We start from the raw sequence: 26184 nt of genomic DNA, 5'->3' as shown, positions 1-26184 counted from the left end.
AAATTGCCGGCTTCATCAAGCAATTGGAGACGGATGTAATGCTGATGGAATCAGCTTACAAAACTGCCAACGAGCGATCCGTGTTCATAAAGTTTTCATCCCATGATGCTATGATGGACTCATTGCGGAAGAATGCGAAACCACAGCATTTCGTTTACACAAGTGGAAAATCGGTTGAGGTATGCATGGCTGTGGCGGGTACCAATACGCAGTACATTCGTGTGTTTGATTTGCCGCCAGAACTGCCAGATGATAAACTGTTGTCGGTTCTCGGAGAATATGGAAAGGTGGATCGTGTGGTGCGGGAGAAATTTCCCACGGATTTGGGCCTCGATCATTTGTGTACAGGAGTGAGAGGAGTGTACATGAATGTTGAAAAGGATATCCCCCCATCAATTGATGTCGTGGGTCGGAATGCTAAAGTTTTTTATGACGGACTGAAGGACACATGTTTTGTGTGTCGGAAGACGGGGCATCGGAGAGATGCTTGCCCTCAATGGAAACCTCGGAAGAGGAAGCAGAATGGCAAAACGCAGGAAAACCCGACTACCTCATATGCCGCAGTCGTATCTGGAAACCAAGAAATATCTACGGAACAGCCAAGCGAACAGCAGTCAACGGAAACACTAGGTGATGAAGTAATCGAAGTCCTGGACGAAGAATACCTCGATCACTCAACCGACACGGAAGAAGCGGGACAACAACAGACAAGTATTTGTGAGACAGAATCAGCATCGGAAAAGGAAATATGGCGTAAGGAGAACATGAAGAAGTTGGAAGAAGCTGCCTATGCGATAAAGGAAGCCATCGAGAATAAGACAGCGAAGGATCGACGGGCACAGTTTGCGAGTTCGAACTCCAATTCTGGGTCATTACCAAAAAAAAAGGTCGCTCGTAGAACGTTCTACTGATTGTCATTGAAGTTTTATAGAATAACAAATGTTATTAAAATTGTAATCGGCTCTGTGGAGTTTTTAAATAAACAGTTGAGCCTCTCAAATAAACGAACTAGAAAAAAAAAAAAAAACTGCTTGAAGTGGTTTCACTTGGGAGCATACAGAATGCTTTTCAACTGCTCTTTAAATGCTAGGAGCAAAAAGGTTGGGAGATATGTTACGCATTTGGCAACATATTTTGTCTCCCTCTTACAGAGCCTATGCTTCTATTTACAAATTTGTGCATCTTATTTGTTTCTTCATTTCCCCCTACTCATCCAAAAGCACAAAAGAAAACATTACTGCAGCTGGATTGCATTGGGAACTTGTCCATCAAATAATCCCCAATTATTTATCATTTCGTCGGATAATATGTGCCGAATAGGTGGATGCTTTGGTGGATCATAGGATTGTTTGAAAGAGGGAAGAAACAATTATATTCCACAGATATTTAAAAGAAGGGATCGTAATGCTCTACCACAATGAAATATCTCAATGAAAACAAGTTTTGGATGTTGAATCTGAAGCTGTTATCGAATCAATCTTTATATTGGCGATTAAATTAACGCACGCCACAGGGACAGCTTTAGCATCGTGGATCAGGAGTAACAGAATCCGAAGCAGATATGATTAATCAATATCCGGATCGTAAGTTCAAACCTACACACCAAATTTTTTCCGCTGAAAATCAGCAAAGTTTTGCTGAATTTTGCCGAGCTGTAATTTCAGCAATCAATTCAGTAAAAAAAACTACTGAAATTTTCAGCAATCTCGGCTGTCAACATGATTGACAGGGGTTTACTGAATGATCAGTAAATTGTGCTGAAACTTCAGTGAATCCGGCCGACGCGGGATTCGCCACCACTTTGCTGAAATGTTTCAGCAAATCAAATCAAAACATTGGGGTTTATTTTTTTTTTGCAAAAAAAAACTATTGGATAAACCAAATTGTTTGGATTTATTAATTCTTATCAATCATCTTAAACAAAACTAATAAAATAGTACGGATCACAAATATCAGGCTGAAGTCTTTCTAGTGCCAGCCGGTTCGCCTCGGACATCTTCGATAGCACCTTTTCACTCCTGCAGTTGGTTACACCTATCGTGCGAAGAAAACATCGTTTAAGGCTAAAATTTCGTATGGAATTTTAATACTTACCATATCCTTATACACAAGAAAGATCAGCAGTATAATTTGACTGGTTACATACTTTGAAACGTTGGAAAAAACTTTTTAAATAGATTGCGACTTCGGTAAATAAGAAAGCGGCACGCACAACTCCATTTCTTTTTTATTTTTCCTATTTTGACAAGTGGCCGACGAAGCTGACGGCGGAAAAAATTGCTGAAAATTCAGAAAACCGTAAGAGTTTACTGATTTTCAGCAAATAAATCCAAACTGCTGATTTATCAGTAAAACGTATGTTTGCTGATTGTTGTTCAGTAAACCATTTTGCTGAAATCATAAATTGGTTTTTGGTGTGTACATCATTACAAAAAATAGCAAAAAAGTATCACCTAGCACTGGCTGGAATATGGAAGGATGATAAAGCGGGGAAGCAGGCTTGAGAGAACGAGAAGCAGACGTCAAACTATTTTTGTTTTTTTTTTTTGCTCGACGAGGCGTTACGCTTCTTTGACATTTCGTCACGACGTTCCTGAAGGGATAGCACTAAGACAGCCCGTTATTTTGCCAAAACCTGCTGTGATGTAGCACTATAGGCGCATATACGGCTAATTAGCTAATTAAACGCCTTGTCGTAAAGGCTACTATAATGCTGAAGGAATGCTATTTTAAATGCTTGCTGGTTTTACTTGGGTTGTTATTGATTATGTGTGATACTAATCGTGTTGCTGTGCATATTAATGTATGCATGCCTTCAGAGTTAGTACATAGGGTCTAATATTTGTCCAAAAAGAAACCAATGTTGAAACATATTGTTTGACTCGATCGAATTTTCATTAGTGTCAAGCTGATGTTGTTTCTTGAGATCTATCCTTGTCAAACATTCGACCCTATGTATTTCAGGCCTTAGTTCATAGATGATAGACCAAATTAGGTACATATACTTTAGTTTCCCTGCTATCTTAATCCGCCTATGGCCCGCCTCAGTTCCAAAGGGTGTCTCATCCATCACAGAGCCAGTAGCAGCAACAAACGCTCGGCTAACAGCCAGCCGGAGGAAGCTTTTGCCGCAGGTATTCTGCCCAAACGATTGCTACTGTTGTCACCATGTGTAACCGAATGCACGCACTTGCTTGGGTAGCGCCGATGGACGGACGGACGATTAGCATTCCAAACGCGACGTGATAAGTAAGTCGTATGCGGTTACACCTGCCCGTGCTGTGGCCACTGCTGGGCCACTGTAGCTTACAGTTGATCACCGTCGTCACCAGTAGCAGTAGTGTCCACACCTTCTGCCGATCGGTGGTCCAGTTATTGTCACCGCGTTGCAGGTAGGTACTTTTGGTAGTCAGTGGCGTGGCGTGAGCTTGCTCGCGCGCGCTCGCGTTCGTTGGCCTTGACCAATCGACGGCGGGCGCAGGTGTGGATGGATGGACATCGAGCCACAGGAACATGTACCTACCTACCATACAATATGACAATAACAAATCGGACGGATGAAGCGTGACAAACGGATTTTCGGGCTACCTTTGGGAAATTTTAACAGCCCATTGAAAGCGAATTGTTTTTGCCGAGGAGGGACGAGAAGTTCAAGGGTACGGATTTTTATTACGGATGGATGTGGCATTGAAGGAGTGAATTTAAAGGTCATTTAAAGGTCCAGTCATGCTGACTGGAAGGTTAGAATCAATATCAATATCACTGAAAATTCCATGAGATGGTGGAAGTAGCTTCCGTCCTATTTGAGTAGTCCTACGTTTGCGTTGAAGGCAGTCTATTGGGAGAATATTAAAAAATATCCCCATTTCTTTAATTTTAGTTAGTACTTGTTTTCAAACAAGAGTGGAAACATTTTCAGATAAAACATGAAAAGTTTTTTTTTAATAACATAAAAAATTACTTCAACAATTTATCAAGAAATTATAGCAGAAACACTTAAAAAATATAATACAAATCCTCCAGGTTTATAGACAGAAATTATTTCAAGAAAATTTTTATATAATTTTCAAGGAGATACTCTAATTTTTAATTATTTTTTAATACCATTTCGCAGCTCTTTTATATGCCTTTCGAAAATTTCTGATAAAAAACTTAGCAGAATTCCTGACGAAAACCTTGTAGATTTTTGATAAACGTTGCACAGTGGGAAAAAATAGGTATAAAACACGAATAATTTCAATATATCTGCTCGGAGTGGATGGATTCGAATGAATTTTTGACACAAACTGCAAAAATTTCTATAGTATCAGATAAGGAGGGTGTCATTCACCGCATGATGCTGGCAATCAGTGTATTGATCACGTTTTACCCCGCGATCTCTTTTTCACACCTTTTTGAGAAAATCCTCATCTATTCCCGACTGGCGTGCAAAATTAATGCCTTATTTAACTCGTATTTGTGTAGAAACTTCCATTGTACCGGAAATTTGACATAAGATTGCTCCTTCTCTTGTCAATTGCATTCCACTCCGGGCGAAGATGCATGTGAAAATTAAAAGAAATAGGGGATATCGGGGTTATTTGAAAATATTTCAATTTATTAGGCCCACCAAATCATTTATTTTGCACTCCAGGATTTTTCCAAAAAGGTAAAAAAGAGAGAGAGAGAGTGGGGTAAAACGGGCCCGATACGCTGATTTCCAGCATCGTGCCGCGAGTGACCTCCTTCTTATCTGAAACTGTAGATTTTTTGCAGTTTGTGTTAAAATTTCATTCAAATCCATCCACTCATAGCAGAAATATTGAATTTATTCGCGTTTTATTCCTATTTTTTCCATTGCGCGTTGTTATAAGAAAAAATAAATATAGCTTTGGAATAAGTCAATTCTCAGTTTGAAAATCAAGCATTGTTTTAACAGTACTACTGCTCTAACTTCGTCAAAAAGTATACCGAGTACCTAGTGGATGCTATTGAACATGGAGAGCAAAAGTGGAATTAAATAATTATTATCATTAAAAATGCCCTCTTTGCTGTTTATTCTGCGCGCCAGTTTGATCCTAAAACTGCACAGTGTTCGTGCCGCTCGTATACGAGCGAGGTTTTTTGGTGGTGTTGTACTTTATACAACGCGTGCGTCCTGAAAGGTTAAGTTTGTCACGCTAAAATGTCAACCCTCCCAGCCTGTTCTGAACGTGGCGACATACTTAATGAACGACCGCTTATGTGATGGATTTCATTTAATTGCTTAAAAAATGAATATAACTAAATTATATCACGTTGTTATCATATCTGCATATCGCCCCCTTAATGCTAGAACTAGGTAACTCGTTTTGGAAAGTGCGGGTGAAAATGGCTGGTAAAACTTATCCTGCTATAAACAAAATCTTTTTTGGTCTTAAAAGATGAACTAATATGTGTTTTTGTAGTTTCAATTGACAAACTTTTGTTTATTTCTGTGGACGTTCAGATATAAACAAATTTCTTGCGATTTCGCAAAACCAGTTACCTAGTTCTAGCATTAAGGGGACGATATGATATAATTGTGATCGATTAAAACAAACTCTCTAATCACAAATTAAGTCTATTATGTATCAACAAGCTCAATGTGACGTCATACTGATACTGAGAGATCTGCTGTTCCACGTACCGAGCTTCCAATCGCAAGTCCCTTTTCGTCGCTGTGGTCGTCGCCATTGCACAGTGGCTGATTTCGTCATTTTAGCGCGCTTGATTAATAACTTTTTTACTATGAAGTTTAGCGTCATGGTGTCTTCGGGAAAGTTTTTCACTATAATAAGGAGCTTATTTTGAGCTTTATTTTTTGAATTTTTCAAGATTCGAGGTTGGTGTCTTCACAAAAGTTGTAGAAAATGTTATTTGGAGCATATTTGCCAAAGACACCAAGTTTGTAACTCCGTTACTTTTCAACATACGTTACGTTTTCTTTCATCAGCCCCTTGAAAAAGGTTTTTGCGCAATAACTTTTTAAAAATTGGTTCTACATTTTTCTCATGTTCTACAAAGTTATAGATAATGGTAAAACACACAACTTTGCCGAACATGACACCCCGCAAATTCCAAAATTAAAATAGTTATAACGGTTTTTATAGTTTTTTGGGCTATACTTCAAGCATATATAACTTAGCTATAGGCAATTATATCCCTTTCGTGACGAACCAGCACAATCGTGCTGTTTTTCTGCATTGGTTTTACACATTTTTTTCAATTGTTTTTTCCTCAAAATATGTGATATAAATATTTTTTATGATCGAGTTATTACTCTAACTTGTATTTCTGAGCCTCAGCTTTAATTGGAATTGTTTATAAAAAACGCCACGAAGAGCTAAACAAAAAGTAAACAATCACCCTAGAAGTTGAAAAAACTTTATCTGTCGTATTTTTATAAATATTTGTTTAATTCAGGTATGCAGGGATAAAAATCGATAGAAAAAGAGTAGTTCTGCAAAACGGCGAAGAAAAAGTGATGCTTTGTTGAAAATCACAAGATTTCTGGGTGGTCAAAGTGGGACCAGCACATTTGTGCTGTTCCGTCCACAAGGCGGTCCAAGTTCCATCGGTAATTGCCTATTCTTAGGCGTTTTATGGTATAGAAGATTGATTTTAGTTATTAAATCACTACAAAGTGTTAGTTTGTAAAAACTTAGACGTATAATTTCAACTCAAGAAACACGATATGTACGAGTTTTTTAAGGAACTTTGAATACTTGGGTGAAAAATATTCCTCAATATTATCGAAATCATGAATTAGACTGGAACATGGGTTTGCTGTCCTTCTTATCTTCTTTTTGTTCACTTCTATGATTGGAATACCCTGTGTTCCATTTCACGGTAATTATCTATTATAGATTAGGGACCAACACCGATACTGAGTGCAGAGTTTCTCATTCTCTCGCTCACCTTCGTACGCGGTATGAGATCGTGAGGTCAATCCACACCGATGATCACTCGGTAGTTTTAGTTCGCTGCTAGCCACCGGTGAAAGCAAACGTTTCTAATAAAGCACGTTATTTGCATTCTATGTTACGTAGTTTCCAATGAATAAATCGATATTTTTTGTCTGCGACGCGAGTGTTTTTGAATAGTGCTCCGTAGTGCAAAATCACTACTGTGTTACCACCACGTACCAGCAGAATCCCTAGGTGAGCCACGACCTGCCCAAACATTTCTGGTGCCGTGACCAGGATCGTGGGCTGCACCATCTTTACCCCGCCAACCAACCGAGTGAGAGTTGCGACCCAGCAGCCATCACACTGTGAAGACCACGCCGTCGCCTACGGATAGCGCCATTGCAGCTGGACACCGTTCTTTGCATGGGCATTGTGCAGATGCCAACCGAATGGTGAATATAGCCATTGTTCCTGATCCACGTTGCTGCAATTAAATTAAATCAAGGCCTATTGAATATAGGTACAAGGTAACGTACCTCTCCAACGTGTCCAAGCGCATCTGTGGGTGCTTTTAGATGTTTTTTTCCCTTTGCATGATCACGACGTCATCGGTGCTGCTAGCGAACGTTACCAATTAGACGATCACACCAACGCTATTTCTCCGTCGTCGATTATCCACGCTCGGTGGCGATTTTTTGGTGAATTTGGAAGCCGAGTTCGCTCACCAGAACTGCCCGCTACAAGGTGGCAGCCGTTGTGCAATCGACGAATCATCCGTACCCAACGAAATTTGCATGCCCTAGCTGAGGAAAACTGCATGCCATCCCAGCCAACCACGAAGAAATTGCATCCCACTTCCGTCTTTTGAGCCGTGCAAGGTTCAGAATTTGCTCCTGTGTTTTTTTATTTTTGATTATACAAGGCTCGAATAGCCTTGGCAAAGGCACTCTCCGACTTCCGTTTTGACACCGTTCACCAGCGTCATCAACCACCGATCCATTGAGCAAGATGATGGACAACGGTGTCAGCTCAGCAGCAGCCAACTTACGCCAGCGAGATCAGCTAACCACCCGAAGGACGACTTTGTTGGCGCAGCTAGACCGTGCGGAGCGGTTCATCGTCCAATATGAAGCCGGACGGGATGAGCTCGAGGTACCGCTACGGATGGAGAACCTGGACGTACTGTGGGCATCGCTCGAGGAAGTCCAAGCAGCCCTTGAGGACCTAGAAACGACCAGTGAGGGTAAGACCGCCAATCTTGAAACTCGTGCTTTGTTTGAACCAAAGCTTTTTCAAGTTAAAGCCAATCTTAAAGCCAAACTGCCTCCGCCAATTCTTCCACAAGCCAATCGCCCTGATCCCCCCTCTCGCGTACCATCCACCTTGTCTAGTTTGAAGTTGCCTACCATTTCGCTCCCGGAATTTGATGGTGATTACCGTCAGTGGCTGACGTTTCACGACACTTTCCAAGCCCTCATTCACGACAACGACGAGTTGCCTGTGATTCAGAAGTTTCACTATTTGCGTGCCGCACTGAAGGGAGAAGCCGCGCAGCTGATCGAGTCAATTGCGATCAGTGCTGTGAATTATCCTCTGGCGTAGGACTCATTGATTAGCCGGTATTCTAACGAATATTTGCTAAAAAAGCGACATTTGCAGGACCTGATGGACGTACCGCGGATGAAGAAAGAGACTGCGGTCGCGCTACATTCCACCTTGGATGAGTTCCAGCGACACGTCAAGATCCTCAAGCAACTGGGCGAGCCAACGGATGCGTGGAGTACACTGTTGGAACATCTCCTGTGTTCAAGACTTCACGATGAAACCATCAAGGCGTGGGAGGACCATGCAGCGACTGTCGACGACCAGAGCTACTCCTGTTTGGTCGAGTTTTTGGAGAAACGAGTTCGTGTGCTGGAATCGATTTCGGCCAACCATCATGGTAATCAACCAGCACCTGCTTCTCAGCCGAGCGGATCCCATTTCCGCAAACCCTTTATCAAGATGTCATCCCATTCCGTGACCGAAAGTTCGTTTCCTAAATGCCATGCCTGTGACAACCGTCACGCTCTTGTGAGATGTCCTCGCTTCATGGCAATGGCTGTTGCCGAGAAGCTGCGTCTCGTGAACTCCAAGCGTCTTTGTGTGAACTGCTTCCGCCAAGATCACTTCGCCCGTGATTGCTCTTCGAACTACACATGCCGAGTGTGTAGAAAACGCCACCATTCTCTGCTACATTTGGGTTTCGCCAGCGGTTCCAATCAACCCAATCAAGATTCCTCTTCCAACGTACCCAGTGCTAGCACCAGTTCCACGCTACCTTCCAATAGCTCCCAGAACAACGACCAACGCCGAGTCCAATCCGCTTCGGCAATCGCTCAACCCTCCGATGTTCAAAGTAGTAACGTTGCTCGTGATACTGTTCCCACCGTGTTTATGCTGACTGTTGTCCTCAAGATCGTAGATACGTATGGAAAGGAGCACTACGCTCGCGCTCTACTCGACAGTGGTTCCCAACCAAATTTGATGACGGATCGAATGGCACAGCTGCTCCGGTTGAAACGGCAGAAGTTCAACGTACAGGTACAAGGAATAGGAGAGAAACCAGAATACGCTAACGAGTCTGTATCCACCGAAATTCGTTCGCGAAAGGGAGAGTTTGCACGGAACGTCACGTTTTTGATCCTACGCAAGCTGACTTCCAGTCTTCCCAGTTGTTCCGTGCCCGTGGACCATTGGAAGCTTCCCAAAGACCTCTTCCTGGCCGATCCGGAGTTCAACCGTTCCAGTGATGTGGATTTAATTTTGGGATCGCAGCATTTCTTCGATTGCTTCCCTACTGCGGCAAGAATTCAGCTGTCGGACAGTCTTCCGATACTTGTTGACAGCGAATTTGGGTGGATCGTCGCAGGCGGTGCTCACCTTGTTCCTTCGTCAATGGATTCCGTGTGCTGCAAAACTGTTACGGTTTCCGTGGACCCCCTCGAAAAATGTATGGAGAAGTTTTGGAGCGTTGAGGAGCTGCCCATCAGGTCTGCCTTTTCCGTGGAGGAGAAGGCATGTGAGGACTACTACGTGTCAACAGTTTCGCGAACCCAAGAAGGACGATATGTGGTGCGCTACCCAAAGCGCGAGAACTTCAGCACCATGATCGGCGAATCCAAATCCACGGCTCTCCGGCGATTTTCCATGCTGGAGGGACGCTTTTCCAAAAATCCAGGATTGCAGGAAAGCTACGAAAGTTTCATGGCGGAGTACTTATCCATGGGACACATGCGCCAAGTCCAGGAAGAGAACAGCGACGTGCTGGCTTATTACCTGCCTCACCATCCTGTTATAAAAGAAGCAAGTACAACCACAAAAACACGTGTCGTTTTCGATGGCTCCAGCAAAACTTCCACCGGCCATTCTTTAAACGAAGCACTGTGTGTGGGTCCGGTTGTGCAGGACGATCTGCTGACTTTGGTGATCCGCTTCCGAAAATTTCCAGTGGCTGTTGTAGCGGACATCGCCAAAATGTACCGCCAGGTGCTAATCCACCCCGAAGATGCACCACTCCAAAGAATTGTTTGGGGATCCAATCCTTCGCAACCTCCAGCTACTTTTGAGCTGCAGACGGTCACCTATGGCCTCGCTCCGTCATCATTCCTGGCCACCCGCACACTGCAGCAGCTTGCAGAAGACGAAGGTCATGCTTATCCTCTCGGCAAGCCGGCCCTCACAAAATCCTTCTATGTCGACGACTTCATAGGAGGAGCCGATTCCATTCCTGAAGCCATCCAATTGCGTGTGGAGCTGACTGATCTTCTTGCGAAAGGAGGATTTCCGATCCGTAAATGGACGTCTAACAAACTAGAGGTACTGCAAGGTCTGGATGCTGACTCCATCGGCACGCAATCTAGCGTGCGATTCGACCCGGATGAAACCGTGAAGACATTGGGCATCTGCTGGGAACCTGAGCGAGATCAATTCCGGTTCAACTATCACGTGAGCCAAACCATCCTGAGAGCAACGAAACGAACCATCCTATCCGCTATTTCTCAGCTATTTGACCCGTTAGGGTTGGTAGCGCCGATTGTTGTACGGGGAAAAATGCTGATGCAGGAGTTGTGGCTGATAGCCTGCTCCTGGGACGACGAAGTCCCTGACATCGTGAAGCAGAAATGGGAGACCTTCTACCATCAACTTCCGAAACTGTCAGAATTTCGAATTCAGCGCTACGCATTCCAAGCTAATTCCGTGGTACAACTCCACACGTTCGCGGACGCATCGGAAGCTGCTTACGGAGCTTGTATCTATGCACGCTCTGTGGACCCCGAAGGACGAGTAACAATCCAGCTTTTGGCCGCGAAAACTCGCGTGGCGCCCCTCAAAAGGTTGTCTCTACCCAGGCTCGAACTGTGTGCAGCAGTTGTCGCCGCTCAACTACATGGACGAGTCAACGAAGCGTTGGACATGAATATGGCTAGCTCTTTTTTCTGGTCCGATTCCACGGTGACGCTCCAGTGGTTGAAATCCGCTCCAAACACGTGGAAGACATTCGTAGCCAACAGAGTGTCCGAGATTCAGACAACCACCCACGGCGCTCGATGGAACCATGTGGCAGGATCGCAGAACCCCGCTGATTTGCTGTCTCGTGGAATGAGCGTTGAAGATTTCCTCCAGAGTACGCTTTGGAAAATTGGACCAGATTGGCTGTCCCGTTCCGAAGAAGATTGGCCGATTCCTAACCAGTTCGATTCATCCGAGACCGATAGTGAACGCCGACCAATGATTTCCGCTGTAGCTCGCGCCGAACCGAAGTACAACCCGCTGTTCTCCCGGTACTCGCAGTTCTCCCGCTTGACCCGTATAGTAGCCTACTGCATGAGATTTGCTGAGAACGCCCGCTCGCAATCCAGAACACGTCCTGTCGCTTTTGTCGGTCCTCTACCTAGCCTGTCGCTCACCGTTGATCAACTATCACAAGCCAGAACCAAGCTGATTATCCTCGCTCAGGCAGACTGCTTCCAAGATGAGATGAAAGACCTTCAGCAAAACCGCCCACTAAAAAGGCAATCTTCCGTTCGACTTCTGAATCCTTTCCTAGACCAAAAAGGTGTGTTGAGGGTAGGGGGGCGGCTTAGATTGGCAGAACGGTCATATGAATCCAAACACCCAGCTTTGATTCCCAGTTTCCATCCCCTTGCTAAGCTCATAGCAACTTCCTTCCATACAAAATTAATCCACGGTGGCGGCCGACTTACTTTGGCCGCAATGCGCGAAGAATATTGGCCAGTCCATGGAAGGCGACTGGTACGCAGCATCATTCGCAACTGTGTTCAGTGTACCCGAGCAAATCCCGTCCCGGTCCGTCAGCAGATCGGCCAACTTCCGGCTGCCCGAGTCACCCCGAGCAGACCCTTCGCCGTGACAGGGGTGGACTACGCTGGACCCGTCTATTTGAAAGCCATCCATAAACGAGCGTCACCCACGAAGGCATACATCTGTGTCTTCATCTGCTTCACCACGAAGGCAGTTCATTTAGAGCTGGTGAGTGATTTGTCGACACCCGCCTTCCTCACCGCTCTTCGCCGTTTTGTTGCACGCCGAGGCCGTCCTTCCCACATACACTCGGATAACGGCAAAAACTTTATCGGAGCGAAGAATGAACTGCACCTGCTGTATCGCATGCTGGCTGACGAAAAGGAAGTCGAGAAGATACAGAGATTCTGCGCCGAGGACCAAATCACCTGGCATCTGAACCCGCCCAAAGCACCACACTTCGGCGGGCTCTGGGAGGCTGCCGTGAAGGTAGCCAAGTCGCAACTGCATCGGCAACTGAGGAACTCGCACCTCTCATTTGAAGACATGACGACGATACTGGCGGAAATAGAGGCTGCCATGAACTCCCGCCCGCTCGTGCCCATGACGGAGGACCCAGAGGACAGTACTGCCATCACTCCGGCGCATTTCCTTATCGGAACGAGTATGCATGCTGTGCCCGATCCGGACGTTAGCGGAGCCAACATAACACGTCTGGCCCACCATCAACGATTGCAGCACTTGTTCCAGCAGTTTTGGCACCATTGGAGAACGGAGTACCTCCAAGAACTCCAACGCGACACCACCAGATGCGGCCCCAACAATGAAGTACAACCTGGCAGACTAGTTGTGGTCGTAGACGAATTCCAGCATCCAACTCGTTGGCCCCTTGCCCGTATCGAAGCTGTTTTCCCAGGGGCTGATGGATTGGTACGAGTAGTCAAGCTGCGGACGTCGAAGGGCACCTTTACTCGTCCAACAACAAAAATTTGTCTGTTGCCTACCGAACCAGCGTGCTCGGAAGGCACCCAACTTGGCAGCGAGCAACGAGATGATGGTCAACCGACCAACAGGAATGGAGAATTACAAAGTATTTAGTTTGTAGAAGTGTACCATCTAGTATTAAGCAGAATTGATACATGAACTCGATTGTTTGTAGCTTGTAGCTTTTGAATTAGTTGAGCTAGATTTTTTAATTGGTTTGAAATTTGAAATTTGTTTATTTCAAAGGTGGCGGCGATGTTCCATTTCACGGTAATTATCTATTATAGATTAGGGACCAACACCGATACTGAGTGCAGAGTTTCTCATTCTCTCGCTCACCTTCGTACGCGGTATGAGATCGTGAGGTCAATCCACACCGATGATCACTCGGTAGTTTTAGTTCGCTGCTAGCCACCGGTGAAAGCAAACGTTTCTAATAAAGCACGTTATTTGCATTCTATGTTACGTAGTTTCCAATGAATAAATCGATATTTTTTGTCTGCGACGCGAGTGTTTTTGAATAGTGCTCCGTAGTGCAAAATCACTACTGTGTTACCACCACGTACCAGCAGAATCCCTAGGTGAGCCACGACCTGCCCAAACACCCTGTCAAGCTGATCTCGTGTTCCTAGATTTAAAATTATACGTCTAAATTTCTACAAACTAACACTTTGCAGTGATTTAATAATTACAATAAATCTTTTGTACCAAAAAACGCCCAAAAGTAGACAATTTGACCCCAAAAAGTGCATAGGTGGATAAAGTAGCCGAAGTAAAGAAAGTTTTATTCTAGAGGACATTAAGTTTATAAGAGAAAATTTGAGATAATCATTCTTTTACGGTCCGTCACGAAAGGGATATGCAAATTTCCTTTTACAGATGTGAAAATACATGTAATTGTCTCTCTTTGATAGCCAAAATCATCAAACTGTAAGAGACTGTAAGATGGTTTTTGTATAGAAACTTACATCCATTTATGTTACTCTTATATGGGATTTATATATATTTTCAACATATTTATTTGACAGTTCATGTCAGCTTGCATTTTTTTTGTTATTGTAAGTGTGTGTTAATATAAAGAAAGGTTTGTGGTGTATTCTGGATCATTCATGAAGGACGTTACATAAAAACTCACCATCTACTTCTATTTTCTTACTAACTCACAATGCTCCACGTAGTTCACGAAAAAACGCATAAAGTGAAACTTCTTCCGCCGGATCACGATTTAACAGCAGCTTTCTTTGAAATGCAATAAGATTTATATTTTACTATAACCCATGTAGATATGTGTAGATATTTACTAGTGAGAGCGTTCAAAGAATATGTCACGCGCATGTTTGGATTTTTTTAAGAACTGGGCTTCATTCGCTCTTTTCGTGGACTACGTGGAGCACTTGAGTTAGTACGACAAAAGAAGTACATGGTAAGTTTTAATGTATCGTACGTCATGAATGACCCAGAATACACCACAAACCTTTCTTTATATTAACACATGCTTACAATAACAATAAAAATGCAAGCTGATATGAAATATCAAATAAATATGTTGAAAATATATATAAATCCCATATAAGGGGCCGTACACAAATTATGTCACGCTTCTAGGGGGGAGGAGGGTTTTGCAGAACGTGACGACCCTTACAGAAACTATTGAGGTCCCATACAAAAAGTGTGACATAGAAGGGGGGAGGGGGGGGTTGAAAAAGGTTAATTTTTGCATGACATAATTTGTGTATCACCCCTAAGAGTAACATAAATGGATGTAAGTTTCTATACAAAAACCATCTTACAGTTTCTTACAGTTTGATGATTTTGGTTTTCTAAGAGAGGCAATTACATGTACTTTCACATGCGTAAAAAGAAATTTGCATATAATTCCCTATAGCTAAGTTATATATGCTTGGAATATAGCCCAAAAAAACTTTAAAAACCGTTATAACTATTTTAATTTTGGAATTAGCGGGATGTCATGTTCGGCAAAGTTGTGTGTTTTACCATTATCTATAAATTTGTAGAACACGAGAAAAATGTAGAATCAATTTTTAGAAAGTTATTGCACAAAAGCCTTTTTCAAGAGGCTGATGAAAGAAAACGTAACGTATTTTGAAAAGTAACGGAATTTCAAACTTGGTGTCTTCGGCAAAGTTGCTCCAAATAATATTTTCTACAACTTTTGTGAAGACACCAACCTCGTATCTTGAAAAATTTAAAAAATAAATTTTCTATCTCACTTTTAGGGGGATTGATCATTTTTCACAGAAGCTCAAAAGAAGCTCCTTATTATAGTGAAAAACTTTCCCGAAGACACCATGTAAAAACCCAGATTAATCCACCTAGTGGTGATAGTGCCTTTCTCGTCGAATATGTACTCATGAACTTTCCGTCGACGTTAGCCAAAATGTTCCTGAATCCTGAAAACACTTCATATAGAAAAGCAACAATTTTAACGAAGCCATCATCGATTTTCGAAACTTATTGCTGATACAAAGTCCGATGTTATGTTCAACAGCAAAACAGAGCTGAAAAATGTCAGACCTCTCGGTTGACTGCTTGACCACCTTAACCCTAGTCGTGTATCGGGGTCATTATAACCCCATTCATCCACTACGGCAGCGGGGTGAGCGTAAGCTAATGCATGAAGTGAAGAAGGTTAACTTTATTCACAATCACAGATCACTTTGTGATCTTCGCCAATGTTTATTTCAGCACACTTTAGGTTATATTTTATTATCGTTGGTAACATGATTCATGTAAAATTTGACCTTCCTACGAGAAAAATGCATTTAAATTAGGTTCTTTAGGGGTATCCAAATCATTCCAAATCATCAGATTCTCCGCCCAAAAATTAGTCGAAATCCAAAATTTCATAATTTTTAGAGTCCGGGAACTATTTTTAAAATGCATTTAAAGTTTGTATGGGGAAATTTTTTTGTTCGGGTAGAACTGTCATTTTAACGATTGAACTGTCATTCTATCCACGAAAATTAAAACTGTTTTGTTAATTTAACCATCAAAACAAAGGTATTGAAATCCAATAAAATCACGTTATACTCAGAAAAATGAGCTCTTTCCATTAGGCTATAGAAAATAGCAATATTTTGTTCACTAAACAACCCAAGGGGTTGGTCACTCGGCACATTGTGCCCGGCACACATGCCGGCACTTCTCGGCACAATTCGGCACACTTTTGACACACATGGGCACTACAACTTTGCGGTATAGAATGAATCTGTCAACATACTTACGATTACAAAAATCTTTTTATATTGATTTTAGACAAGTGTTCTGGGTGGGATTTTGTTGGTAAACACCGATTTGATTAACAACAGATGTCAAAAACAGAAAGGGTTTCAAACAGCGCATAAACATTCGAAGAAAACACTCCACTGCGGCACAGCTTCCGGCACGTTCGGCACACTACGGCACACACTGAAAAATGATCGGCTCAGTTTTGGCACCCATTGGCACACGCTCAAAACTAACGGCACAAATGAAGTGTGCTGAATGACCAACCCCTTGACCGAAGGATTTGATTATTGAACGCTTACAGCAGCAAAATTCGAAAACTTAAAATTTCTGCACACAAACCACTTCCGATGGAATACCCGCAACTGATTCCGAAATATTATTACAAGTTCTAGATGTGGCCTGAGACTATTTTCTTGTTGACCGTTAATCAGATTATCAAAAACGCCGCTATGGTTTAGTTCCCTTCTATATTTTACCACTTCAGACGCGTTACTCGTCTTGTCACCAGTTCTGGAACACTGTCGGTTCTCCCAAATATGGTCTGAGATTATTTGTCGATTAATCGTTTATCTTGTTACTGAATAAGTCATTGATATGTCGCATGTATTGGTTCTCTTTTACAATTGACCATTTCTGGCGGGACACCCGTAATCGGTTCCGTAACATACTGATATGGCTTGCGTGTATTTTCTTGCAACTGTTCAACATGTTACCTAAAAGGCCGTGATTTGAGCTATCGCATGCATGAGTTTGGTGTCACTTCCGGCCCGGAACCGGCTGCAGAACACTACCGATAGTCTCTTAAATAGTCTGAGCCTATTTGCTTGTTAAAGTTTATTAGGTTATCAAAAAAGCCATGGGTTTGGTTCAATTTTATATTTAGCCGCTTTCGGAGGGAAACCCGGAACTAGTCTGGGCACTACTGACAGTCCATAATGTGGTCTTAGCCTACATCTTCAATAACCGGTCATCAAGTTGTCGAAAAAGTCGTGATTTGATGTGCCGTATGCAAAAGTTTTGTCAACTTTTATATACGGCCACTTCCGGCGGAACATCCGGAGCCGGTTCCAAAGCACTACCGGTTCAGATATGGTCTGAGACGGTTTTCTTGCTAACTACTCATCAGGTTATCGGAAATGCCTTAGTTTGATGTGTCGCATGCATGGATTTGGTTCAATTTTATATTTGGCCACTTCCGGCGGGACTCTCGGAACCGGTTCTGGAACACTACCGGTTCAGATATGGTCTGAGACGGGTTTCTTGCTAACTACTCATCAGGTTATCGGAAATGCCGAAGTTTGATGTGTCGCATTCATGGATTTTGTTCAATTTTATATTTGGCCACTTCCGGCGGGACATCCGGAACCGGTTCCGGAACACTACCGGATCAGATATGGTCTGAGGCTGTTTTCTTGCTAACTGTTCATCAGGTTATCCAAAATGCCGCAGTTTGATGTGTCGCATGTATGTGTTTGTTACATTTTTATGTATGGCCCCTTCCAAGGGTACTGGTCCGGAACACATAAATGGCCATAACTCCGGAACGGCTGGACCGATCCGAACCATTTTCAATAGAAAACAATGGGACCAGATTCCGCGTCGAGATTTGTTTTTTTTCGGCTGTTCGAGTCCGTATGAAGTTGATCATCAATATTAACTTCTTTTCTCGATCAGCCTAGATAGCTGTGTAGTGTCGGTAGCGATTGTCTCAATTGGCTAAGAATAACACTACGGACCGCCTGTTCCGGTGGTAAGAATCCACCAACAGGTGACCCCTAATTCATGGTGTGATGCGGCTTTATGCTTACCGTGCCTAGGAATGAATGGCTAGGGGGGTCTAATAAAAACCTAACCGCTAACGGAGCCTGTGGAGTACCAGGGCGCCCTCCACAGTATGTAGCCCTTACTGCGCGAACCGGAGCAATGGTGCAGTGGACCTTGTGTTTCTCCGAGACAATCAGCTGCCCTTCTTTAGTCTCACTTGAGGCTAAATAAGGGCGGGATTATGAAGATGTTGTTAATTAGTTTAAATTTTCACCTATATGGTTTCGCATTATGCGATTTACACAGTGTATTCTGTGTATCCTCGCCTTTGGCGTTTTCCAATCGATACCGATTTGGTTTTATTGTTGCTGTTCTTTGTTGTGCTGCTGTTGCGAAGAGTTTAATCTTACCTAGTTTGGGTAGTGGCTACGGTTAGGATAGCTCAGATCAATCTTCAGCATAAAAGAACAGCAACGATCAATCTTTGCAGACTTATGCAAAATGGTACAGCCCAAGTGGCCTTGGTACAAGAACCTTACTTTCGTAAGGGAAATTTCTATCTAGGAAACCTTGTGAACCCGGTGATTGCCACTTTCAGTAAACATGAAATGGCAAACTCGCGTGTCATGCCTCGAGCCTGTGTGCTTGTCAACAACGCAATAGTTGCTACACTCATCTCTGAACTAACCACCAGAGATGTATGTGCTATCACAATTGATGTATCTGTTGGAAACCTCAACAGGAAATACGTCTATTGTTCTGTGTATTTACCACATGATGAACCATCCCCTACGGATGCTTTCAAACAAGTCATCGCATACTGCACTTCAAAAGGCCTTCCGCTAATTGTTGGCAGTGATGCTAATGCTCACCATATCATCTGGGGCAGCTCAGACATTAACTTGAGAGGCTCCAGTTTGATGGAGTACTTAAGTAGTACAGATCTTGCATTACTTAACATAGGCAACCGCCCAACCTTCATGGTATCTGCTAGAGAGGAAGTGTTAGATATAACGCTTTGCTCTAGCAGAATTAGTCACGAGCTGACCAATTGGCATGTGTCAGATGAAGAATCTTTATCTGACCATCGCTATATCTTTTTTGAACATTTAAATGTTACTTCGCAAACATTGCGTTTCAGGAATCCTCGGTCAACAAACTGGGATCTTTATACTGATTTGGTTGCAGCCAAATTTCATGGATATTCACCATCCATTGACACTCCAAGTGATTTAGATGATGCCGTTGATACTACAACGACCTTCATCATGGAAGCTTTTGAAGAAGCATGCCCTCTACGGTCTGTGAAGATCACAAGAGGAACCCCTTGGTGGAACTCTGATCTGGCGAAACTCAGGAAACAATGTAGAAAGTGTTGGAACAGACGACGTTCGGCTGGTTCGGAGGCTTTCAGGTCGGCTCGCAAGGCCTACAGGAAAGCTCTCCGGTCTGCTGAACGATCCGGCTGGAAAAACCTTTGTACAAATGTTTCCAGCTTGAGTGAAGTCAGTCGGTTAAACAAAATCCTTGCGGAATCTAAGGATTTCCGGGTGAACGAACTTCGTTTGCCAAATGGCGATCTGACTTCCTCTGATGAGGAAGTTCTGGAATGCTTATTCAGCACACACTTCCCTGGATGTGTGGATATTACATCTTCGGATGATCCTGATGTCTTTTCTTGTAGTTATGATTCTTTAGCTTCGGCTCGGAGTATTGTAACTATAGAATCGATTGAGTGGGCTCTTAATAGCTTTGCTCCTTTCAAATCTCCTGGGGCAGATGGGATTTATCCTATTTTGCTTCAGAAGGGATTTGATTATTTCAAACATGTTTTGAAAAAACTACTTGTTTGCAGTTTTGCTACAGGGTATATTCCCAAATCCTGGAGGGATATTACTGTAAAGTTTATTCCGAAAGTGGGTCGTGCGTCGTATGAAGAAGCAAAGAGTTTCAGACCTATCAGTTTGACCTCTTTTCTTCTGAAATGCTTAGAACGCATTGTGGATCATCATATCCGTGATGTTCATCTGGCCAACGTGCCTCTTCATGTGAACCAACATGCCTACCAATCTGGTAAGTCCACTGTGACTCTTTTACACAAGGTTGTTTACGATATCGAGAAAGCATTCGCTCAAAAGCAATCTTGTTTGGGTGTTTTCTTAGATATCGAGGGTGCCTTTGACAACGTGCCTTTCGATGCCATATTGGAAGCCGCACGGAGTCATGGTATATCTCCAATGATTTCCAATTGGATTCACCAAATGCTCAAAAACCGATATCTCTTTTCGACATTGCGTCTAGCAGGGATTAGGAAATTGAGTGTTTGTGGATGCCCCCAAGGGGGAGTCTTATCACCGCTTTTGTGGAATCTCGTAGCAGATACGCTATTGAGGCAACTCAATAATAGCGGTTTTCCTACTTATGGTTTTGCCGACGACTACCTAACATTGTTAGTTGGTATGTGCATCAGCACCCTTTTCGACCTGATGCAAAACGCCCTTCAGGTAGTTGAGGGTTGGTGTCGCCAATATGGCCTTTCGGTTAATCCGAGTAAAACATCTATTGTTCTTTTCACGGAAAGGCGAAACCGTAATGGCGTTCGACCTTTGCGTCTCTTTGATTCTGAAATCGATGTGACTGAACAGGTAAAGTACGTTGGAGTCATTCTTGATTCCAAGCTTTCCTGGACACCTCACATTGAGTTCAGAATCAAGAAAGCTTGTATGGCCTTCGGGCAATGCCGGCGTACTTTTGGTACAACTTGGGGTCTAAAACCCAAGTATATCAAATGGATTTACACAACTGTGGTTCGGCCAATATTGGCTTATGGATGTCTTGTGTGGTGGCAAAAGGGTGAAGTGAGAACGGTCCAATCAAAATTAGGCCATCTCCAAAGGATGTGCTTAATGGCGATGTCTGGAGCGTTCTCTTCAACTCCTACGGCAGCGCTAGAAGTTCTCTTTGACGTTGCCCCACTACACATTCATCTCAAACAAGAAGCCCTTTCTTGCACTTACCGGTTACGGGTACTCGGTCTACTAGAGGAAACTCCTGTGAACCGCAGTTCAACACACACCTCGTTGTTTCCACTTTTGGTGAATTGGGACAAAATTGTCCTTGCTCCAAGTGATCTTACAATTGCTTGTAATTTTCCATATAGGACATTTTCCACGAAATTCCCTTCCCGGGAAGAGTGGACATCTGGTTATCTGGAAAGAAGTATTTCAGACGGCATCGTATGTTACACTGATGGCTCCCTTCTCGAAGGTCGAGCAGGTGCTGGTGTTTATTCTCGTGAGCTAAGGCTGTATCAGTCTTATTCACTTGGTAGACACTGTACCGTTTCTCAGGCCGAAATCTTTGCTCTTATGTGCGGAGTGCAATCAGCACTTCAGCAGCACGTAATGGGCAAAGTAATATACTTCTGTTCAGATAGCCAGGCTGCTATTAAAGCACTTGCTTCGGCCAACTCCAGGTCGAAGATAGTTATCGCTTGTCGAACTCAAATCGAGGAGCTGAATTCAGCAAACGCTGTTCACCTTCTATGGGTACCTGGTCATTCTTCCATCGCTGGAAATGAATTGGCTGATGAGTTAGCTCGCTCTGGAGCATCACATGACTTCATTGGCCCTGAGCCAGCTATTCCGATATCGAAGTGTTGGATTAAGCTTCAGATTCACACCTGGGCTGTCACTCAACACAGACAATATTGGAATAGTTTGGAGTCATGTCGTCAAACCAAATTGTATAGTGCTGAGCCATCTCTACGGGTGGCGAAGTATCTAACTAATCTGTCTAAGCAGAATTGCAGCATGCTGGTCAAAGCATTGACTGGCCACTGCCGACTCAGCTATCACATGGCGAATATTCAGCAAGCTGATTCATTTGCCTGTGATAGCTGTGAATCCGATTATGGAACTTCGTATCATTTGATATGTAACTGTCCAGTTTTCGCGCAACTGCGTTTCCGAGTATTCGGTAAACACTTATTAAGTGAAACTGACTTCAGAAACCTGAATCTTCAGGATATTCTGTTGTTCTTAACCCGCTGTGGTAAAGAGCTATAGGCTCTCTTTCGCTTTATGCGTTATTACAGTGCCCTTTTCAGGGCGCTGTTTGAACCCATTGTGGTACGCTTGTGCGTTAGTACCCTCTTCCAGGGTATTTTTCCTATTTCCCTACCTGTCCCTATCCCCATCCAAATCCTTTTTCCTTCCTTTTCCCTCAGGTAGATGATGAAATAGGCTGTTATTTTGGCGATGGCACAAATGTCCCAAATGGAGGATAACGTGCCTCTGGAGCCGGCCTTCTGATACCTGATACCTGATACCGGATCAGATATGGTCTGAGGCTGTTTTCTTGCTAACTGTTCATCAGGTTATCCAAAATGCCGCAGTTTGATGTGTCGCATGTATGTGTTTGTTACATTTTTATGTATGGCCCCTTCCAAGGGTACTGGTCCGGAACACATAAATGGCCATAACTCCGGAACGGCTGGACCGATCCGAACCATTTTCAATAGAAAACAATGGGACCAGATTCCGCGTCGAATGAACCGTCGGTCATTAAAATCGGTTGAGGTTTACTGCCAAAAAGTGATATGAGTTTTTTTGTACACATACACACATACACACATACACACACACACACACACACACATACACACACACACAGACATCACCTCAATTTGTCGAGCTGAGTTGATTGGTATATGTGACATGACCCTCCGGGCCTTCTATCAAAAAGTCGTTTTTGGAGTGAACATATAGCCTTTCCAGTACACTTAGTGTACGAGAAAGGCAAAAAGTTATTAATTAGGCGCGGTAAAATGACGAAATCAGCCACTGTGCATTGGTATTGGTTCGCATTCTTTTCTTGTTGATTTTCCGGTGCTAGTCTTTTTTACGGCTGGCTCGCAGGGCCTGACACCAACCCACTAACCCAGGGAGCTGGGCTTACCTTCCCGGAAGCTACGGGTCTGCATTGGCATTTCCTCCAACTACAGTGCTAAATAGCTAGGCTCGAGCGCCAGTCTTCGCCGGGGGTGGTGTTTTTAATGGGCGCCCAGGAGTTTTTTTTTTCCTGAGCTTCCACCCCCAAAAAAGAGGTTTAGTGTAAACGCCAAAAACTACCCGAAAATCTTTAAAACATTCATCGTCAATACATTGACTTCATTGGACATATATCTATGTATGGTATTGGTTCCCTCATTAAGCATGTGGCTCCCATTTTCATCCTACGAGAAACAAAGGATTGAAGCGCTGTTTGTTTTGTTTCTTTATTTTGTATTTTTGTTAGAAGTGAGTACGCAGGAAAACAAAAAGAACGGAATCAATCGGTGCCGTAATCGCTTGTTTTCGAATAGGATGAATATGGGAGCGTGAGATTACTGATGGCAGTCATACCCTATCATTGTGCCACGCGATATATGAATACAAAATTATCGTTTGCAGAGAAAGCTTTCAATGAAGGGCTCAAAGAACACTAAGCTGAGGAGCATGCTTTGTCAATTAAGACGTTACGCCAAGAAGAGGAGAGATGAGAGATGTTGTAAACCGCATTGCCAAAAGCTTAAGAAACATGTTTATCTAAACAACAATAAAACCATCTTAGCCGAGGCTCGTGGCGCAGGGGTTACACGTTTACTTCATAAATGGATAGTTATGGGTTCAATCCCAGTTCCGGACTTGTAATCGCTCACGTAGTGCACCCAAGTATACAATGGAGCTGTAAACTAGGTTAAGCAATAAAAAATTTAAAAAAAAAATAAAAAGATCAAAATTTGTTCAAGATAAATAATGTATATTGCTTCAAATATCAACACTTTTCATCACGGGCAAAATTTTAGCTTCGTTTCACCGAAACGGGAACTTAAACTCAACACTGCATCATATGCAAAACTGAGATCAACTCATTCAATCACTCTTCATTCCTAGCTAGTTGTTGGTAGGTACCGCACATTCCTCCACTTTACAGAACATACTTGGCCGCCAGAGGAGCGGTGTAGGCCAGAGGCGCAGCGTATGGGGCAGCATAAGGGGCAGCATAAGGGGCGGCAAACGGCGCGGCATAGGGGGCAGCATAGGGAGCAGCATAAGGAGCGGCATAGGGAGCGAAAGCCGGAGCAGCAGCAGCGGCATAGGCCAGTGGAGCGGCGGCAGTGTAGGCGGCATAGGCTGGATTGATAACCTGCGAGTTGTGCGAGGTGACAACGGCGGAATCTCCCACGTTAGCGTATCCAGCGGTGTAGGCCACGGCTGGGGCAACAGCAGCAGCTGGGGCGGCCACCAACGGGGCCGAGTAGGCAACTGGGGCACCCACGAATCCGGGCTTGGCGGCAACGCTAGCGATGGCCAGGGTGGCGACGAAGAACTGTAAGGGGGGAAATGGGAGTTTTAGAACTTCTGGATGATCTAGAATCTAAATCAAAGCTTGTAACCTACCAATTTGGCGAACATTTTGATTGAGATTTGTTTTGTGTTGTGTTGGACTTGACTTGAAAGCGGGTAACTGATAGCTTCCGATTGATTGCGATTTGTTTTTATACCAAATCAAGTATTTGGGTTTCGTCCACCTGCCGCTCCATTCTGTGGTGAGGATACTACAACAGGCGTAAGTACGTGATTGTTGTAAATTACGGTTCGGTTGCATGATCGACGGCGCTGGCACTGTTGTTGGTGTGATAATCGGTAGAATGACGCGACATGGCGCTGCTGTTAACCGTATTCGGGTCGGTTATTCAAATTAGACAACCGTTATTCAGGTGGCAGACGAAAGTGAAGGTGGATTCAAAAGTGGACATTCCTAGCATTGAGCTATAGTGGACGTCGCCGGTTAATGACATGTGGATGAATTCTTGCGATTTTTGTGATGAAGAATCACGAGTGGATAGCAAGGATAAATTTTGGGAATTCCTCAACGTATCACTTGGACGGCTTGGTATGCCAAAAATACTCAATAAATAAAAATAGAATTCATAGAATCGTAAATCCAACAAAAATCACAGTGAAGGTAGTGAGCATTAAATTCATGCATTCATTCTGTCTGTGAATTAATGAATGATTCAAAATCATTACACAATTTATCAATATCTTCGAAGGATCGAAAGAAGCATGAAGTAGGAACATGTGAAGATCAAAGTTAAGTTGAACTCATCAATTTACAACCCTTAAAAACAAAGCATGAGGACCCATATAGCCGAGGCGGTAAACGCACGGGTATTCAGCATGACCATGCCGAGGGTGACGGGTTCGATTCCCGGTCGGTCCAGGATCTTTTCGTAAAGGAAATTTCCTTGACTTCCTTGGGCATAGAGTATCTTCGTGCCTGCCACACGATATACACATGCAAAATGGTCATTGGCAGAGGAAGCTCTCAGTTAAAAACTGTGGAAGAGCTCATTGAACAATAAGCTGAGAAACAGGCATTGTCCCAGTGAGGACGTTACGCCAAGAAGAGGAGAGAGAGAGAGAGGAGGAAAAACAAAACATTACTTTGTTCAACTAGAAATTGCACTGACGGTTGCATAGCTCAGAAATGCATTTCATGGAAAACATTTTCAGGAAAATCATTTATCGAAACGGTCAAAATTCCCAAACTTAGTTCACGTTGAACACCCGAAGCCATCGGTCGTTCCGAACAGCATTCCATATCTGGGATTTTTTTTTCTATCGCTACATTTAAAGTTAGACTACGCCACCCATAGCTTACTTATTGGTGCTCCGCCACCAGCGACGCGAATTCGGGTTACAAGTTTAACGTAGGGGCGGAGAAGCAGCATTTTCTCTTACGGCAAACAACCGTGCGTCTCCATTGACTTTATTCTATTCAACTCGAAGTAGTGCTTAACCGTGCGTCTCCACTACCATATAACTAGTAGACCGTCAAGAGACCACAACGTAAAAGTGACAAACCTCGAAGTTTTCGAGACATAGTGACTAGAGCTAAATAGTATCCTTATCCAATATTCCCTCGC

The 26184-nt window shown here is 43.5% G+C and overlaps 2 protein-coding genes across 2 annotated transcripts; one reads left to right on the top strand and one right to left on the bottom strand.

The window, feature by feature from the left end:
• The first annotated feature begins 8573 nt into the window (after positions 1 to 8573).
• LOC134286879 (uncharacterized) lies at positions 8574 to 13310 on the top strand. The gene has a single exon (XM_062848574.1). It carries the CDS (start codon positions 8574 to 8576, stop codon positions 13308 to 13310), a length of 4737 nt encoding a protein of 1578 aa, XP_062704558.1.
• A 10680-nt stretch (positions 13311 to 23990) lies between these two features.
• On the bottom strand, positions 23991 to 24807 carry LOC109426628 (cuticle protein 16.5). Its single transcript, XM_019702158.3, has 2 exons — positions 24653 to 24807; positions 23991 to 24581 (listed from the first exon to the last, which is right to left on the bottom strand). Exons 1-2 carry the CDS (start codon positions 24665 to 24667, stop codon positions 24180 to 24182), a joined length of 417 nt encoding a protein of 138 aa, XP_019557703.2. The 5' UTR covers positions 24668 to 24807; the 3' UTR covers positions 23991 to 24179.
• Between the last annotated feature and the right edge of the window lie 1377 nt (positions 24808 to 26184).

This window comes from Aedes albopictus, chromosome 2 (genome assembly GCF_035046485.1).
Source record: "Aedes albopictus strain Foshan chromosome 2, AalbF5, whole genome shotgun sequence".
NCBI classification, from domain to species: Eukaryota; Metazoa; Arthropoda; class Insecta; order Diptera; family Culicidae; genus Aedes; species Aedes albopictus.
Note: the sequence above shows the minus strand (reverse complement) of the source record. Positions and strands in the feature narration are given on the sequence as shown.

Excerpts from the sequence above, each read along its gene's own strand:
- LOC134286879 (XM_062848574.1), top strand. The coding sequence starts at position 8,574 with ATGGACGTACCGCGGATGAAGAAAGAGACTGCGGTCGCGCTACATTCC.